General features: G+C 33.1%; 1 protein-coding gene across 1 annotated transcript in view; it reads left to right on the forward strand.

Moving 5' to 3' along the window:
- Positions 1-17544, forward strand: part of NAV3 (neuron navigator 3) — a 490821-nt gene that overhangs the window by 352771 nt on the left and 120506 nt on the right. Inside the window, 3 exon segments of the mRNA XM_074270837.1 lie at positions 12903-13032; positions 13984-14254; positions 16080-16785. Of these exon segments, the coding sequence (XP_074126938.1) occupies positions 12903-13032; positions 13984-14254; positions 16080-16785 (1107 nt within the window).

The raw sequence follows: 17544 nt of genomic DNA on the forward strand, positions 1-17544 counted from the left end.
TTATATGAACTGATGCTAAGTGAAATGAGCAGAACCAGGAGATCATTATATGGAATGTTCTCCCTAAAATATAATGTTCTCTGTTGAGGTTTTCTTGGGGTCTCTGGAAGCAGCCTCCGTTTCAGTTCAGTAATCGCCACAAGTATAGCTAGGTGTGAAAATCCAAATTCTTTATTGCCTCTTTCAAAGTCTTGTCTCCTTTTCTGAGGCCCGGGTTAATTTTCTTAGAAGACTATCTCTCTCCTTGGTTCCGAGAACTTAAGCTCTTGCCTCCTTCTCTGCCCTCTGAATCTCTCCAAATCCAAAGGTTTGTGCTTCAGCCTCCAGCCACCACAAAGGTGGACAATGGAATGAATGTCTCAGTCTTCAAGAGTTTCTAGTGGGCTTGTCTTTTTTGGCCCTGAGAGCTTCTAGCTTATATGCTCCACACCAATCATTACATCACTAGGAAACCATTATTTGTTGTAGGGTTAAATCAATGCTAAACTAGATTTAAACATTGTCTCCTCAATTCCACTTAGTACCTTGTTTCAAGGTACTATAACATAACAATGATACATGGCAACAACAAGACTATACAAGTATCAATTCTGATGGAAGTGGCTTTCTTCAATATTGAGATGATTCAAAACAGTTCAACTTGTGCAGTTACGAAGGGAGTCATCTACACCCAGAGAAAGAACTATGGGAACAGAGTATGGAACACAAAAGAGCATTCTCACTCTCTCTGCTGTTATTTGCTTGCATTGTGTTTTCTTTCTCAGTTTTTCATTTTCTTCCTTCTTGATTTGATTTTTCTTTTGCAACAAGATAATTGTATAAATATGTGTATATATATAAATATACACACACATATATATATACATATATGTTGGATCTAACATGTATTTCACTATATTTAACATGTATTGGACTACTTGCCAGCTAAGGGAGAGAGTGGGGGGAAGGAGGGGAAAATTTGCAACAAAAGGTTATGCAAAGGTCAATGTTGGAAAAATAATATCTTTGATCCCATCTTGTACATATCCAACTTATTAAAATGAAATTATCTGACAGTTGACTCTCTCCTAACTTGAGCTTGATTCATTCCTGCAGTGTGTTTAATCAACTAGATTTCCATATAAAATTGATGTTGTTTTATCAATCTTGTTTTATTAGCCCATATATTCAGGTTTTGTGAAACATAATTAAAAATAGATGCTCTTTATGTGCTTTAAACAAAAGTAAACTATGAAAATACTTATGAACATAAAAGCTATCTTATAGCAATATCTCTTATCTTAGTCTATTAAGATTATTTCTGAAATATCCTCTTACTAATTGGTCCCTTTTTATTTTTGGCTTGTCTCACCAGGCTTATCTGATGCCTGAGTAGAATAACTACAATATGTCATTATTTATTTTTCAAAGAAATAAGATCAGAGTGAAAAGGTCATTTTTTTTAGATTTGATAATTTGTTCAGCTTGCACAAAATGCCTAAAACTTTGTAGATGTTTTATAAATTAAAAGTAGTGAAGTCATTTTTTTCTTGCTAAACAAATTGTGGTATGAATAGAGAATTTATGTTTAAGTGCTTAAGATTTTATTTATGCTAATCCTCTTCCATCAGTGTCAACAAGGTCATGACAATATCTTCATCCTGTGTTTACTACACAAAGTACTACATAATCTCTTAATTGTTGGTGCCTTCCTTCCATAAATATCTTGAATTTATTCTTTATGTGTGTGAATACAAACCCATGTGGTATATATCTCTCCTTTTTCCTGATAGAATGTCAATTTCCTGAGAACAGGGAATTTTATTTTTCATATTTGTCTAGTTCCTACTTTAATGTCCGACATAGTTAAAGTGTGGGGCTTAATAAATGCTTATTTTGTTGGTTGATTGATGTCAGTGACTTTCAGTTAATAAGACCTGTTTTTAGCATTGATTTTTCTTTTTTTATTATTATAGTTTTTTATTGACAAAACATATGCATGGGTAATTTTTCAACATTGATCCTTGCAAAATCTTCTGTTCCAACTTTTCCCCTTCTTCTCACTACCCCCTCCTCTAGATGGCAGGCAGTCCCATACATGTTAAACATGTTAAAGTCTATGTTAAATACAATATATCTATACATATTTATACAGTTATCTTATTGCGCAAGAAAAAATCGGATTTAGAAAGAAGGTAAAAATAACCTAGGAAGAAAAACAAAAATGCAAGAAAACAATAACAGAAAGAATGCAAATGCTATGTTGTGGTCCACACTCGTTTCCCCGTGTTCTTTCGCTAGGTGTAGCTGGTTCTATTCATCATTGATCAATTGGAACTGATTTGGATCCTCTCATTGCTGAAGATAGCCACGTCCATCAGAATTGATGCTCATATAGTATTGTTGCTGAAGTATATAATGATCTATAATGATATCTTGATTCTGCTCATTTCACTTAGCATCAGTTCATGTAAGTCTCTCCAAGCCTCTCTGTATTCATCCTATTGATAATTTCTTAATAGAACAATACTATTCCATAACATTCATATATAATAATTTACTCAGCCACTCTCCAATTGATGGGCATCCATTCATTTTCCAGTTTCTAGCCACTATGAAAAGGGCTGCCACAAATATTTTGGCACATACAGGTCCCTTTCCCTTCTTTAATATATCTTTGGGATATAAACCCAGTAGTAACACTGCTGGGTCAAAGGGTATGCACAGTCTGATAACTTTTTGAGTATAGTTTCAAATTAGCATTGATTTTTCAATAATAAAAATGGCTATACGGTGCCCTGTTCATTGTTTGAATTGCTCATCTTTTTTCAAGTTTGACCTAGCCCATTTTATTATTCCAAAAGGTGATATATATACTCTATTTAAAGATCTCTAGCATGGGAAGTTCCATTACTGATTCTAAGGGATTTCATTCTTTCTTGTAATTAAAATATGCTTCTCTGTAACTTTATTGTAGTCTTAAATCTGTTTACTTAAACCATATAAAATATGACATCTTTCTTCTATGTAACAGTTCTTTACATGTTTGGAGAAAGCAATCATTTCCTATCTTCTTCCCCTATGCTTTTCTCTTCTTTACATTGAACACTCCCAAGTCGTTCAACTGCATTTACTCTATCTGTGGCCATATGTGTAGGACTTTAAGTACAATTTTTAATTTCTAATGATTAATTATTCTAGATATGTCAAAACAAATTATCTACAGAGCTAAAAATTAAAGCAGTTTTTCTTCATTAGAGGAAATAGAAAATTAAAAAATTTAAGCAATTAATTGGGATGGGCTAATTTCATGAATTATTTCCTTTAAGTGTATTATTGTTACCAAATGACTTTCTTTTCCCATTGGAAAGCAAAACTTTGCTAAAATAAAGCAAGTATGCAAGTACTTGGATGTTTTCCCTCTTGGTTACAAAAAATTTTTCTGGGAAATGCTGAATAAATCTATTTTGAAATACACATGACATGTCTTTCTAGCAATGTGTAATGTGTAGGATTTTCACTTCAGTGGTTCTTATGCTTATGTTTGACAGATTATGAATCACACTTAATAACTAAAAAAAAATTAAAGAGTATAGTATCATTAGTTTTATATTCCTTTGATTTTGAGATGAGACTAGCTAGAGTAAGAGGAATTTTTTTTGTGAAATTTTAACCAAAATTTAAGACCTAATCAATTATCCTGCCTCCCACACTTTTTACAACTTGAAATTCTGCATTTGTTCAGTTTTGTGATTATGTAACTGTCTGTAAAAAAAAGTAATCTATCAAGCATTTAAGTAATGGGCAGCATTCCTTCAGTAAATGATTTAAATTAAAATGAGTATTGATAAAAATTATACCAAGGATGAGTATGTATAAGATTAACAACTGAATATGTGCACATAGCTTTAGTTCTGTTTAGTAAAATGATTATTCCATTTTCTTTAAAAACATACTGAAGGAAAAAGTTTTGTATTGGATGAGTTTCAAATATATACTATGTATATATATATATATATATATATATATATATATATATACATATATATATTAAACATTTATTATGAAATTACTATTAAATATATTTAGCATATTTATGTAAACATATTGTTTTCCATTTCATTCAAAATGTTTTCTTTTATATCTAGAAAAAAGGACAAATACTCAACTGTATATTAATAGGATAACAGATTTAGAATTGAATAAGATTTTGTCTAGTTATTTCATTATGTCCTTATTTAGGTTTTGTTTGTTTTTGGCAAAGATACTAAAATGGTTTGCCATTTTCTTTTCCATCTCATTTCACAAATGAGGAAACCAAGGCAAATAGAGTTGTTTGACTTGCTCAGGGTTTCATAGTTAAGAAGTGTCGATAAGGCCAGATTTGGACTTGGGGAATTGAATCTCCAATCCATCTACTAGATCTAAGAACATAACTAGTTAAGTTTCCTAATTTTACAAGTAAAGATATTTGAGTTGCCCAAAGATTAAATTATTTGTCCAAGGTTACACATGTGGAATTGTATATATGTATATATATATATATATATAGAATTGCTATGCAGGTTTTTGGTCATGTTTGATCCTAGAATATTATTTTTCACTTTATCATATGAAACAAATGCAAATCTGACTGGAGAGTAAAGTATGGGTCATCTCTTGCCTCAAGCTCTGCTCTATTTTTAAGACCTAGCCAAATGAAAATTTAATACTTCTAAGCTTCATTTTTCTTATTTGTAAGATAAAATAGAAGAGATTATTAGTACATCATGTTGGTAAATGGCACATTGTAAGTGCTTAATAAATGCTTGTTGATCTGTTGATTTGTAACATATTTTATGTCTTATAATCCTCTAAGTGTATGATTCAGAATCTTCCAACTAGAGTACATTATTTAGGGAAAATTTGATAGATATGGGAATTCAATAATATCAATCAGGCCCCAAGCCAACTATTCTCAATTCACTGGAATAGCTTCTTTTTCTTAATCTATCAGTTTCATCAGATATTTTGACAGTAAGTGAATGAAACAAGAATCATATGTCTACTTCTCATTCAGCCCCAGATTTCCTCAATCTTTCCCAAACTCCTGTCATAAATATTATGCATTAGATAGAAACTCATAGAGGGTAGAAATTATTTTTCATCTTTTCTTTGATTTACCACCATCTAATATAATTAGTACTCAAATACTTATTATATCTGAGTAGGTAAGAAATTCTGTCTTACTAGGATTATAGAGCTAGTATGTGTCAAAAGCAGGATATATACCTAGGTCATACAAGTATTGATGGGATTCAATAACAAAACCGTAAAATTGTGACAAATATGCTTGCATTTGTTTCTAATCCTCCTTAATTATTCTTAACATTCAGTGATTTTAATATCATAGCTGTCAGTAGAATAATCACATCCTAATATATATTCTCCCAAAAATACCTATTTCAACCTTAAACATCTTTCTTTTATATTTTGATTGTATTGATATTCAAAGATGATTGACTTAAAGTTTTCTTCTGGTTCCAATGATCAAGAAATAAGGAGTGCCCTTAACATATGGGTAGGAAACAGTTCCTGGTTAGAGCAAAGTCTTAAAATTTTATTTTGCTCTATTGAATCAAATGCATATTTTGTAATCAACAAAACAATACATTTTATATTCATGATGCATCTGTGGTCAAGTTGCAGGTATTGTAATGGCATGCAATTTCTTTTCTTCTCTTTTGGAACTGATTTGCTACCACATATTAGTAAATTGATTGAATAGAGAGCAGATTCTGAAGTGACTTCTAAAATTTCAACATGTAATTTCTTCTCTCTGATATTATTGCTTTTATTTTTTCATAGAAGTGTTCAGTTTTTAATATAGCCTATGCTACATTAACTTATATAAGGTATATAAGTAATAAATCATAAGTCTTTTGATTCTTTCAGTATTCTTAAACATCCCCTGTTCTCATTTTTGTTTTAGATCACAAAATATAAAGTTGCACAGTTATTTATTTTTAAAATTTTGCTGAATTCTTTTTTGTAATTTATATCAGCTTCTAAAACACATAACCTGAGAAATCACTGTCTTAAACATTTGTAGTCTCTCAGAATATAGCTGTCTCCTCCTTTCAGAGCTCTATAAATATAAAATTGAGGATGTTTTGTAGTACTACATTCAAAATTACCACTCTGGTCTTTTGTCCCTAATATCAGTCAATTAGTTACTATTCTTAATATTATCCAACCCACTGATATTTCCTCCATTCCCAGTAACCCAATTATGTTGATTACCTTTTCCAAAGGAATATTAACTGAGAAGTTAAAGGAAGGATCCAAGTATAAACCTCTCCCAAACTAGTTTCCCACTTTGTTCCAGCCCATCAGTCAGAGAAGAGTGTGCTGAAATATAGAGACAGCCAACCTTTATCTTCCAAGTTTTCTCCTAGGTGTGGACAAGCTGTTAGCTAAGTTTTTTTCCTTGTTTTCAGGTCATAGGGTCTTGACTAATAAGTCAATTAATTGCTGAGATGGATCACTCTGATTGTTCCTCAGAGTTGCTTCTATACTAGCTTGCCTTCTATGATTTTGAGAAGGTCATTAACATTTAATTGTTTATTATGTACTAGGCACTATAGTAAATACTGGGGTTATGGAGGAGGAAGAGAAAAGGACAAAGAGATGGAAAAGGACAAGGAGATGGGGAAGGAGGAAAAAGAGGAGAAGGGAAAAGAAAAAGAAGAGGGAGAGGAGAAGGACAAGAAGGAGAAAAAGAAAAATGAGGAAGAAAAGGGGAAAAAGAGGAGGAGAAAAAAGAGGACAAGAAGGAGGAAGAGGAGAAGGAAGAAGGAAAGGAGGAGAAAGAAAAATAGAAAAAGAGGAGGAGAGGAGGACAATAAAGAAGAGAGGGAAAGAGGAAGAGGAGGAGAGGAGAAAGAAAAAGACAACCCTTGATTTCAAAGAATTTATATTTGATAAGATAAGGTGATATATAAAGAGGAGGGGAAAGAGAGGATATAAAAGATTCTAGAAAATAAGCTTGGTGACAAATTCCTTATAGTAACAAGCACAGCCAAAAAAGTAGTAAAGTATTTCTGTTCTAGTCCCATTTTCAAAATTAAATCCCTGTTAGGAACTCACCAATGTAAGAATGGTGCTGATATATGGAAGGGTGTCCCAGAGTGAGAAGACATCAGGTATTTAAGGACATTCAAAAGTGAGAGGGTAGTTGATTTAAGGAGGAAAATCAGCAAATGATTCTGTGACTATAACTGCTAGACTTCTGGTGACCTTGTCTATCTTTTAGTTTACAATATCTAAACCAAGTACCTAATATCTGGGGAAAAATAAAACATTAACACAACAGAGTAAGAAACTAAGGTAACTCCATATATTCATAGCCACATGGTGCCTAGGTAGGAAGAGTAGGCAGATGCCCTTGCAGGGAACAACCGTTAATAATTAATTAATAATTTCATTCCACCCATAGTATTATACCATTTCTTCTTTCTCTTTACTGGAAAACTGCCAAGGAAGATAGAGGTATTGTGTGTGTGTGTGTGTGTGTGTGTGTGTGTGTGTTATCAATTGACCCTTATATGAACATGCTGTTCTAGGTCAGCGGTCAGTTAAAATGTCTTTTTTCCCCTCATTTTGTTAAAATCATCAACAGTAAACTGACAGCACAGGATTATAAGATAACTGTGCATGCTTTGAATTAGGAGATTGAAAGAACTTATTTCCCACAATTCCAGAAGAAAGTTAGAAAAGTGTTTTTGTAGTTTGCTAGAAGGTAGCATTGCTAGAAGGTAATGCATGTTCCAAAGAGGTCATTTTCGTAGGCCAGTCTCTCCTTCCATCTTTTATGTTTTCATATACACCATAATAATAATAGCTAACATTTAAAAAGTACCTACTGTATAAAATATATTGAAATGAACCTATTATATTATAAGCATCTTATAATGTGTTATAACATATCTATTGAATCTCCTAAACCTTAGTTTGGTATTATTATCATCCCCATTTTTAACAATTGAGGAAACTGAGGCAAACAAAAGATGAATAATGTCCCTAGGTCTTTGAGACTGAGTTTAAACTTAATTCTTGTTGATTCCAGGCCTGGTGATTTAACCACTATGTAATTTAGCTATCTATTTAAAAAAGATATCGTGATAAGTTTATTCATTTTTGTCTTTGTATCACCGGTGCCTAGAATAGAACCTTTCTTATACTTAAAGAATATATTTATTGATTCATCCTCTGAAGTAGACACTGACACATCTTTATATTCAGATTCTTGCTTATTATTCATCAAGACCATAGTTAAGTGAAATGGCCAGTTATCTTATAAAAAGGTTTGTTGCATTTGAATATCTAATAAACCTAAATCTTTCTGTCTTTCTTCTCTCCTTCAGCCTCCTTTCTGTCTCTCTCTTTCTTTTTCTCAGACAAAAAGCTGTGTGTGACTTGTCCCTTATATCTAGCTACATCTTATTGTCTTGTAATTTCCTATTTTTGAGAATATTTTATGGATGGAATTCAAGGTTTTTTTTAAATAGCATATGAATCCAATGATTTTTATAGACAGATTTAACTTTAAGAGTACTAATTTTATATAATTTTTCTAAACAGTTTAAAATATATATTTCTTATGACTTTTTTTTTACTGTCACTCCTTTTTTAACTATTACCATCATTGCAAAAGAGAGGGACTGATGACCAGTTTTGTTTTCTTACCTATATATAGGAGTATACTACAATTCCAATTAATATTGCTAGTAAGGAGAGAATTCCTCTTTGAATTAAAGAACCAGTCAAAATCATTTAACTATGGATGAAGACGTCGTAGACTATTTTATTGAATCAATTCATCAGTCCATCAAATTAGAAATCAGGAATAAAGAAGGCTCTAATCTAATTGAAAGGAATGAAATGCTTCATAGCATTGGTTTAATCAATTGGCCACCACCTTTAAACTTATGGGAAGGAAAGAGAGCTCTCATCAGAGCAACTAAGCATCAGGAACTCCTTGAGGAGTCTGGACCATAGGACCAAATGTTCAGTCTGAATTGACTTACAGTGACCATAGTCATCAAATAGACTAAACCAGTAAAGACAGTGTTTCTAAATGGGAGCTGAGAGAAGATAAAGTAGATTCTAAGAGTTATGACCTCTGCAGGGCAAAAAGATTGACAGTTTTGATCTAGTTAACCTTAGAAGCTGAGCATACAGCTAAATTTAAGAGGAATTGCATGAGTCTCCATTCAAGGCAAAAAGGACTTCTGGTAATTGGAAGCTATTTTTTACCCAGTTGCCACAGATGTTCTATATGCTTGAGTTCATTTCTTCCAAGTTCAGCATGTAAGAGAACATGTCATAAATTGTTGATAGAATTGACTTTGAATGAACTGATCTTATTATAGAATGATTGTTATATAATTTTATTATTAACTTAAAATATTAAGGTATTTTATTTCCTTAAATTCTTATTTAATTATCTCCTTAAATATTTATGGAAAAATTTATAATTGCATAATATTATACAATATTTTCTCAAAGGCAGCCAGGTGGTGGAGTGGATAGAGCATGAGGTCAGGAATACTCATCTTTACAGATTGACATCTGGATTCAGATCCTTACTGTTTGACATCAGACAAACACTTCATATTCTTTACCTCCATTTCCTCTTCTGTAAAATAAGCTAGAGAAGAAAATAGCAAATACCTCTGTGTCTTTCCCAAAGGAAGCCTCTGCATTACTGGAACAACTGAACAACGATTAATTCTTACTGGTTACTTGTTAATAGTGAGCACAGTGGATCGCAACTTGAAAGCTTTATTAACAGAGGGCCTTGAGTACTTCTAGGGAAATGAGCTATTATTATATGAGGATCTAGGATCTAGTTCAATAACAAGAGTGATATTTGAGAAAAGTGAATCTAAAAGGCATGCTACATATATTTTTCTAGTTGCCTATACTCCCAAACTACTGTATATTTAATTGCTATATAACTTATGTGGTATATGGTATATGATATAAATGTATATATACATACACAACTACATGTTTTTTTTTTTTTTTTATCAGAGTGTGAGTTCCTGAAGAATAGAGATTTGTATTTTAGACATTTGAAAATCATTATTTTGAAAAACTTGGAAAGAATTACATGAAATAATGCATAGTGAAATAAGCAGAACCAGGACATTATACACAGTAACAAAAATATTATATGATGACCAATTTCAAATGACAGGTGTTCTCAGCAATATAATGGTCCAAGACAGTTCTGAAAAACTTTAAAATATTATTTTTAACATTCCTGTTTTGTTACAAAACATTTAACATCATAATCTACTTCCATGGTTTGAAAATGTTAACTTATTATTAAGGTCATGTGCTCATCTACACTTTCACCCTACATGGATATAAGACAGGATATATATATATATATATATATATATATATATATATATATATATATATATATATATATATATATATATATATGGCTGCTATAATATCAGTGCTAGTTACTGCTGTGTTTAACTTTTTTAGACATCAGGGATAGGATTTCATTTTATACCTTTTAATAGAAACTATCTATGGGGCAGCTGGATTGATCACTGGATAAAGTTCCAGGCATGAATTCAGAAAAAATCATCTACCTGAGTTCAAATCTGGCCTCAGATACATTCTAGCTGGGGAAGTCGGTTAACCTTGTTTGCCTCAGTTCTCTCATCCGTAAAATGAGTTGGAGAAGGAAATGGCAAAATACTGCAGTATTTTTGCCAAGAAAATCTCAAATGGGGTTACAAAGAGTCAGGCATGACCTTTGTCAAAACTACCCATTAAAAAAAAAAAAAACCAACAACAACAACAAACAAACAAACAAACAAACAAAAAAACTATTAGAACTCTACAGGTAAATGAAATACAGTTCAAGTTGGAGGCAAAGAATTATAAATGTTTGTAGAATACATATTAGATTTAGAGTCACAGGTTCAGGGTTATATCCTGACTTCCTAACTGCTCATTTAACTATGATGTTAGTTTCTTCACTTGTAAAATGGGACTTATTATCTTGCTATCACCTACTACAATTATTTTTACCATGTATTTAATTTTGACCTCCATTATCTATCTGGGGGGGTAAGTCCAGGATGAACTCATAGTAACATATTGTTTTAATGAATTTCCCATTTATCCACCTGTTGTATTCTAGGCAATCCATAGGTATCATCCACTTTATGTTTATACTGCCTGTAATTAAGCAGATTTGGGGGATTATTATGCATTTTGCTGGGAAATTTTATAGCTCAGTGAAATTAAGACAAAATCATCCAAGAAGAATATTTGGAGAAATTTGATGAGGATTTTCTCTTATTCATATACAACAAAGGACAGGCCCTTATCTTCAATTACCAAATGATTGACTTACTGTTTAATTTCGTCTTGATGCCAGTGTTTTTGAGCTTCATTTAAAAAACATCTCTGTAGAAATACCTACCAAACAATCATATATGATCTTAATCTACGTGTGGAAACCGTCTTATTTGAGGATGTATTTTATTCTACTGAAGGAAATTTTTTGAAATTTTAAAAATAGCTTAGGGGCAGTTGGTGACGCAGTGGATAGAGCATCAGCCTTGAATTCAGGAGGACCCAAATTCAAATCTGGTCTCAGACACTTAACACTTCTTAGCTGTGTGACCCTGGGCAAGTCACTTAACCCCAGCCTCAGGGGTGGAAAAAAATAGCTACACTCAGATCTTCTATTCTTTATTTTTCTCAATAATGAGACTATAAAGATATAGTGTCTCTCAGGGAAAAAAATCACCTGTGAAAACTTTCCTGTTCTCATGTTCTCATCAAAGACCCCTTCAATATAAATCAATTTAAAAAGTGATTATAGGAGGCACATAGGTCAATTGATGCCTTTTCAGCTGATTGGTAAAATTTGTTGCTTGATGAATAGATATGATTGAGACAGTAAAAAGTATTATTAGTGATTATTTCCATCTATTTAATTTTTCTAACTTTCCCTTTGGAAGCCATGCGGCATGGTCCAAATTTTATCTAAGCATTTATTAACTCTATGGGAAAGTCATTGACTCAGAGCCTCAATTTTCTGATATTTGGGGGGAAGGGCAATAGGGTGGGGTAATAATACTCCCATTTAATTATCTTATAGGATTGATATAAAGAACAATTTTTCTTTTGGGAGGTAAAATCACTTTTAAAGTTCATAGAATTTCTTATTACTTCATGCCTCTACAATGGATGCTGATATATAAATTGCAAATAGCTTCATTGTAGCTTGGTATATGGTATATATAATTGATAATACTTACTAGCAAGATTTATCTTAGGTCCATTCATATGGAAACCATCATAAGTACAATGTTTCCACAAAAACATTTATAACAATGCTTTTATAATGTACAGAAAAACTTGTCCCTATAAGGAGTGAAGAAAGGATGTATATTTCTTCCATATGTTGAGATTTGAAAATATTTCTATGACATACATTTCTGTTTGCATATATAAATGTGTATTATGCACATGTATATGTATATTATATATCTGTATGCAATTGCGATATGTATGCACATATATATGAAACCTAGTGTTCAAACTTGAACATTTCTATGATTTGCCTCATTGGTGTAGAGAATGATTTATACTGTCTAGGGGAAAAGTTAGTCAGAGCTTGATAGAGGAATGTTCTCTTGGAAGTGCCCAGACTTGTACACTAAGCATATTTATATGTGCTCACACATAGGGCTTTGTATATTTATCCACATGCAAACATGCATGAATGCATTTATACACACAGGGATAAATACATAGACACATTTTTCTGTTGATTTTTGTAGTAGGGTTGAAGTTGTAACCATCTTATATAAATCTAATTTTTATTTTACTTCCTATAGCTGGGATGATAGCAGCTCAGTAAGTAGTGGACTCAGTGATACCCTTGATAATCTCAGCACAGATGACCTAAATACTGGATCTTCTGTCAGTTCTTACTCCAACATCGCCCCATCAAGTAAGAACACTCAGGTAAAAATGCATTCCTTCCTTTGGCCACTGCTCCTTTTTTGGTTTCTACCTGCAAACTACCCGATACACATGGGTGCGCAAAGATCATTGCCATGATGTACGTAACTGTGCAAGAGAAATATTACCATCATGGTCCCATGCTAATATTCACCCAGTGTTGTGTTGGTACTCTTACCAACACATTGGAACATACTTCTACTCAAAAAAAATCAAAATGCTACACAAATGGATCCAATTTGGTCCAGCAAGGTCATTGATCATTGGCAGGGCTGACTTTGATATTGTCCTCTAAGTACTTCTATGTTAGAGTAGGGTATTTGCCCCATCTTTTCTATGATTATCTACTCTTCCCTGTAATTTGAAAGCTCTGAGGATATAGAGAAATTTCCTGTATTTGAATGTACTACCATCAGAGCAAATTAATTTTATATTGGTTATAGTCTAACAGAACCAAAGATCTCTCAAACTCTACTTATTGTTTCTGACAAATCTAACTAATACATTAGGAAAAATGCATCTAATTTTGGATCATGATGGTTATTTTTGATTAATATCTCTGTAAAAGAGTGAGTAATTTTGAGCTGTTAAGCAATAATTAATATATAATAGTGTTTATCTTTTATTGCTTTCACTTGAAATTTTAGAAGTCTTCATTCTATTTCTCTTTGAACATCAGTTCGTCCACATAGAATTTTAATCAGGGATTTAAGGCAAAGATTTATTCAGACAAGTACTAAGATGATAGTGGAAATTCTAAAAAAATATATTAAAAAGCAAATAGAACATTATATAGAGAGGTAAAACTAAATAGTTAAAAAAAAAAAAAAACCAACTCTCTCCAATCCTTCAAAACATCATTGATTTCTTCTTACCGATATTTTGTTTTCCTCCAAATCACAAGCTTGTACCTTAACTCACATTTTATAGTTTTTGGGGATGCATTTCTTATAGCTGAAGATGGATTCAGAGAAACGTTCAGTAGCAGCTGATACCTGGGATAATATGGAAGAGCATAAGAAACCAGAGGAAGAATTTGAGGGTCACATAGACAGCAGCAACAAGTGGAAAGCTGCTCCCTCAGGACTGTCTGAAGACACAGAGAAGGGAGGACAGAAGGCAGCTCTGTCAGTTTCACAGACAGGGTCTTGGCGACGGGGTATGTCTACTCAAGGAGGGATACCATCCAGGCACAAAGCTGGAACAAGTGGCCTCAAGACTCCTGGTAGGTTTTTATTTTGAAGCCTATTAAGTGGACTGTTTGCATTAATTTTGTTCCACTTATAAATGTTTTTAAATAAATAAATGATGATGATGGTCCCCATTAATTAAGATGATGGTGATAATAATAATTCATTTTTGTATAGCACTTAATGAATTAAAAATACTTTCCTAACAATGACCCTATGAAGTGGGCAAAAAAACAATAAACCACTTAAACACTATATATCTAGGAGCTGATATAGGCACTTGTATAAAAATGCAAAAGTGAACCAATACTGCCCTCAATAGTCTTTTTTTTTTCTAGATGAAAACATCATATTCATAGATACCTACCTATGTAAAAAAATAAATTCCTTGTTATCTGTGTGAACATATGTGTTCATCAATATGTACATATTGCAGAAAACAAATATAGTTATTTCTAAATTGGGGTTGGAAGCCTAACTAGGAAATCAAGACAGGCCTTTTGAAGATGATAATCCTTCATTTGAACCAGGAAGGAAATTAAGATTTCCAAGAGATAAAATTGAGGAAGGAGTGCATTTCAGGGACCAAGAACAATCTGTCAAATGCATGGAGGTAGGATATGATTCATAAGAATTTTCCTCACATCATTGAAAAGTATATCTTCCTATCCCCCTTTCTATTTCACCTTTTCTCCCTATCTCTCTCCTCTTTGATTTTTGTCTCTCCCCTTCCTTTCTTTCCCCATCTTTCTATCCATTTCCCCCCCCATCTATTCCCCTTCTTTCTTGGCCTTTTTTCTCCCTCTTTCTCACTCCTTTCTCTCTCCCATCTCTTTTCCTCTTTCTTTCTCCCTTCCCTGTCCTTTCTCCCTTTTTTTACTCTCCTTCCTTCACTCCATCACTCCCTTCTCTTCTTTCTCTTTCTTTCTGTCTCCCTCCCCTTCCTCGTCTTTTTCCTTTTCTCCCCTGTTCTCCCTCCTCTCCTCATTCTTCCTCTCTCTCCTTCTCCCCTTTCTCTGCCTTTTCATTCCATCTTTCTTTTGTTTTCACCATTATCCCCAACATAACATTCATAATTTCTCATGTACATCAAACATGCATCCAGGTAGAAACAGATAAAAATCTGTAAGATACTAGAGCAATCTATTCCTCTATCCTTCTGTTCCTTGATCCAGCTGAAACAAATGAAAAAGTTCACTTAGCACTAACTTTTTAATCAAGGTTTTTGTATTTTAATTTGTATTGGAATTTGTATAGGATCACTGAGTTTCACCACAGATGTTATAGGTAGCAAATAGTTTCCTGACTCTGAAGTGTGGAAAGCCATGCAAATATGATATTTTTTGTGTGTTTATAAGTGACATGTGTATTAAGGAAGAGACTGTAGTGAACTGCCTTATTCCTTTTTTTGTGTGCTTCATAATGATGACATACTCAGAATCATTTGAAGTATAGATGTAAATAAATGCTTCCAATAAAGTATATGCAAAATATTTTTGCTAGTAACATTTGGGGATTGTTTATAGGATGTGATATTGGGATACTTAAAAGAAAAAACGGGAAGGTGAGCTAGGGGCAAGAAGACATTATCTTTGCTTGTTTGTTATCCTTAGCTTTTTATTTCCTCCCATATCTATCTCTAAGACCACACTGCTAGGCTGATGTTTTTTTAAAGCTTTGATTTGCCACCAACAATTATTGATGAAATTGCTGCCTTAAAATTGGGGGAAAATAGAATTCTAAAAGAAATCCTTATGAAACAATAGCATTTATAGAAAACTTTTTCTGGTATCTCACGAAATGACAGTAATTAAGATTGAAAATGTAGAAGTGTATTCTCATATATATCTTTATAATTAGGAAAAACAGATGATGCTAAAGCTTCTGAGAAAGGAAAAACGACCCTCAAGGGGACATCTATACAACGTTCTCCTTCAGATGCAGGAAAAAGCAGTGGAGATGAAGGGAAAAAACCCCCATCAGGCATTGGAAGGTCAACTGCCACTGGGTCATTTGGATTTAAAAAGCCTGGTGTTGCATCATCTACTATGATAACTACAAGTGGAGCAACTATTACCAGTGGATCTGCAACACTGGGTAAAATCCCCAAATCAGCAGCCATTGGTGGGAAATCCAATGCAGGGAGAAAAACCAGCTTGGATGGTTCGCAAAATCAGGATGATGGTGTGCTGCACATGAATTCAAAGACAACACTTCAATACCGAAGCTTACCACGCCCTTCAAAATCTAGCACAAGTGGCATTCCTGGCCGGGGTGGACATAGATCCAGTACCAGCAGTATTGACTCCAATGTGAGTAGCAAATCTGGAGGGGCCACCGCTACCAAACTGAGAGAGCCAACCAAGATTGGATCTGGCCGTTCCAGTCCTGTGACCATCAATCAGACAGACAAGGAGAAGGAGAAGGTGGCAATGTCAGATTCTGAGAGTGTTTCTTTATCCACTTCCCCTAAATCCAGCCCAACCTCTGCCAATGCATGTGGAACACAAGTTCTCAGGCAACCAGGTTCCAAGTATCCTGATATTGCATCACCTACATTTAGAAGGTAAGGAGTCATAGTTGTTTTTTTTTTTTTTAAAGATAATTTTTATCCACCCCCACTTAATATCTCAAAAATAGGAAATTTTGTGCATCTTGATCCTTAGATTTAGATTTTTTAAATGCTGTCAATCTGTGAAGTCTCTCTCTCTCTCTCTCTCTCTCTCTCTCTCTCTCTCTCTCTCTCTCTCTCTCTCTCTCTCACACACACACACACACACACACACACATACACAAACTTCACAAAAATTGTCAAAAGGAGTATAAGTAGCAGCCATATGGACCTATTTTACCAAAGTTGGACTCATCAATAGAATGCATCTTTATAAGACTTAAGATATTATTCTAAAAATAGTTGATAGCAATATGGAATAGATACTAATAATTAATCTCTAATATAAATTTCTCCAACATGCATTCCTGCTGTCCACACTGCAGGACTTGTGAATCCCTTTTGGAAAAGGACAGTTTTTTTCATCTAATTGTCCATTATTTTAAAAACATTAATGAACAAGGGATAATAATGAATGTCTTTCAAGTTGATAGTCATAAATGTAGATAGATGATGTTCCCTATCTTATCCAAACTATAAGGTTCCATATAATAGTTTAGATTGAGTTTGTCTACATGGTACTGAAGTATCTAGATATTTCTGAACAAATGACTGATAGACTTTGGAAATATTCAGATTTCTAATTGATTACATTACCTGGCTATTATGTGATAATCTAACTATATTATTTGACTATGTCAGCATCTCATAAAC

Source organism: Sminthopsis crassicaudata, chromosome 5, assembly GCF_048593235.1.
Source record: "Sminthopsis crassicaudata isolate SCR6 chromosome 5, ASM4859323v1, whole genome shotgun sequence".
In the NCBI taxonomy this organism is placed as follows: Eukaryota; Metazoa; Chordata; class Mammalia; order Dasyuromorphia; family Dasyuridae; genus Sminthopsis; species Sminthopsis crassicaudata.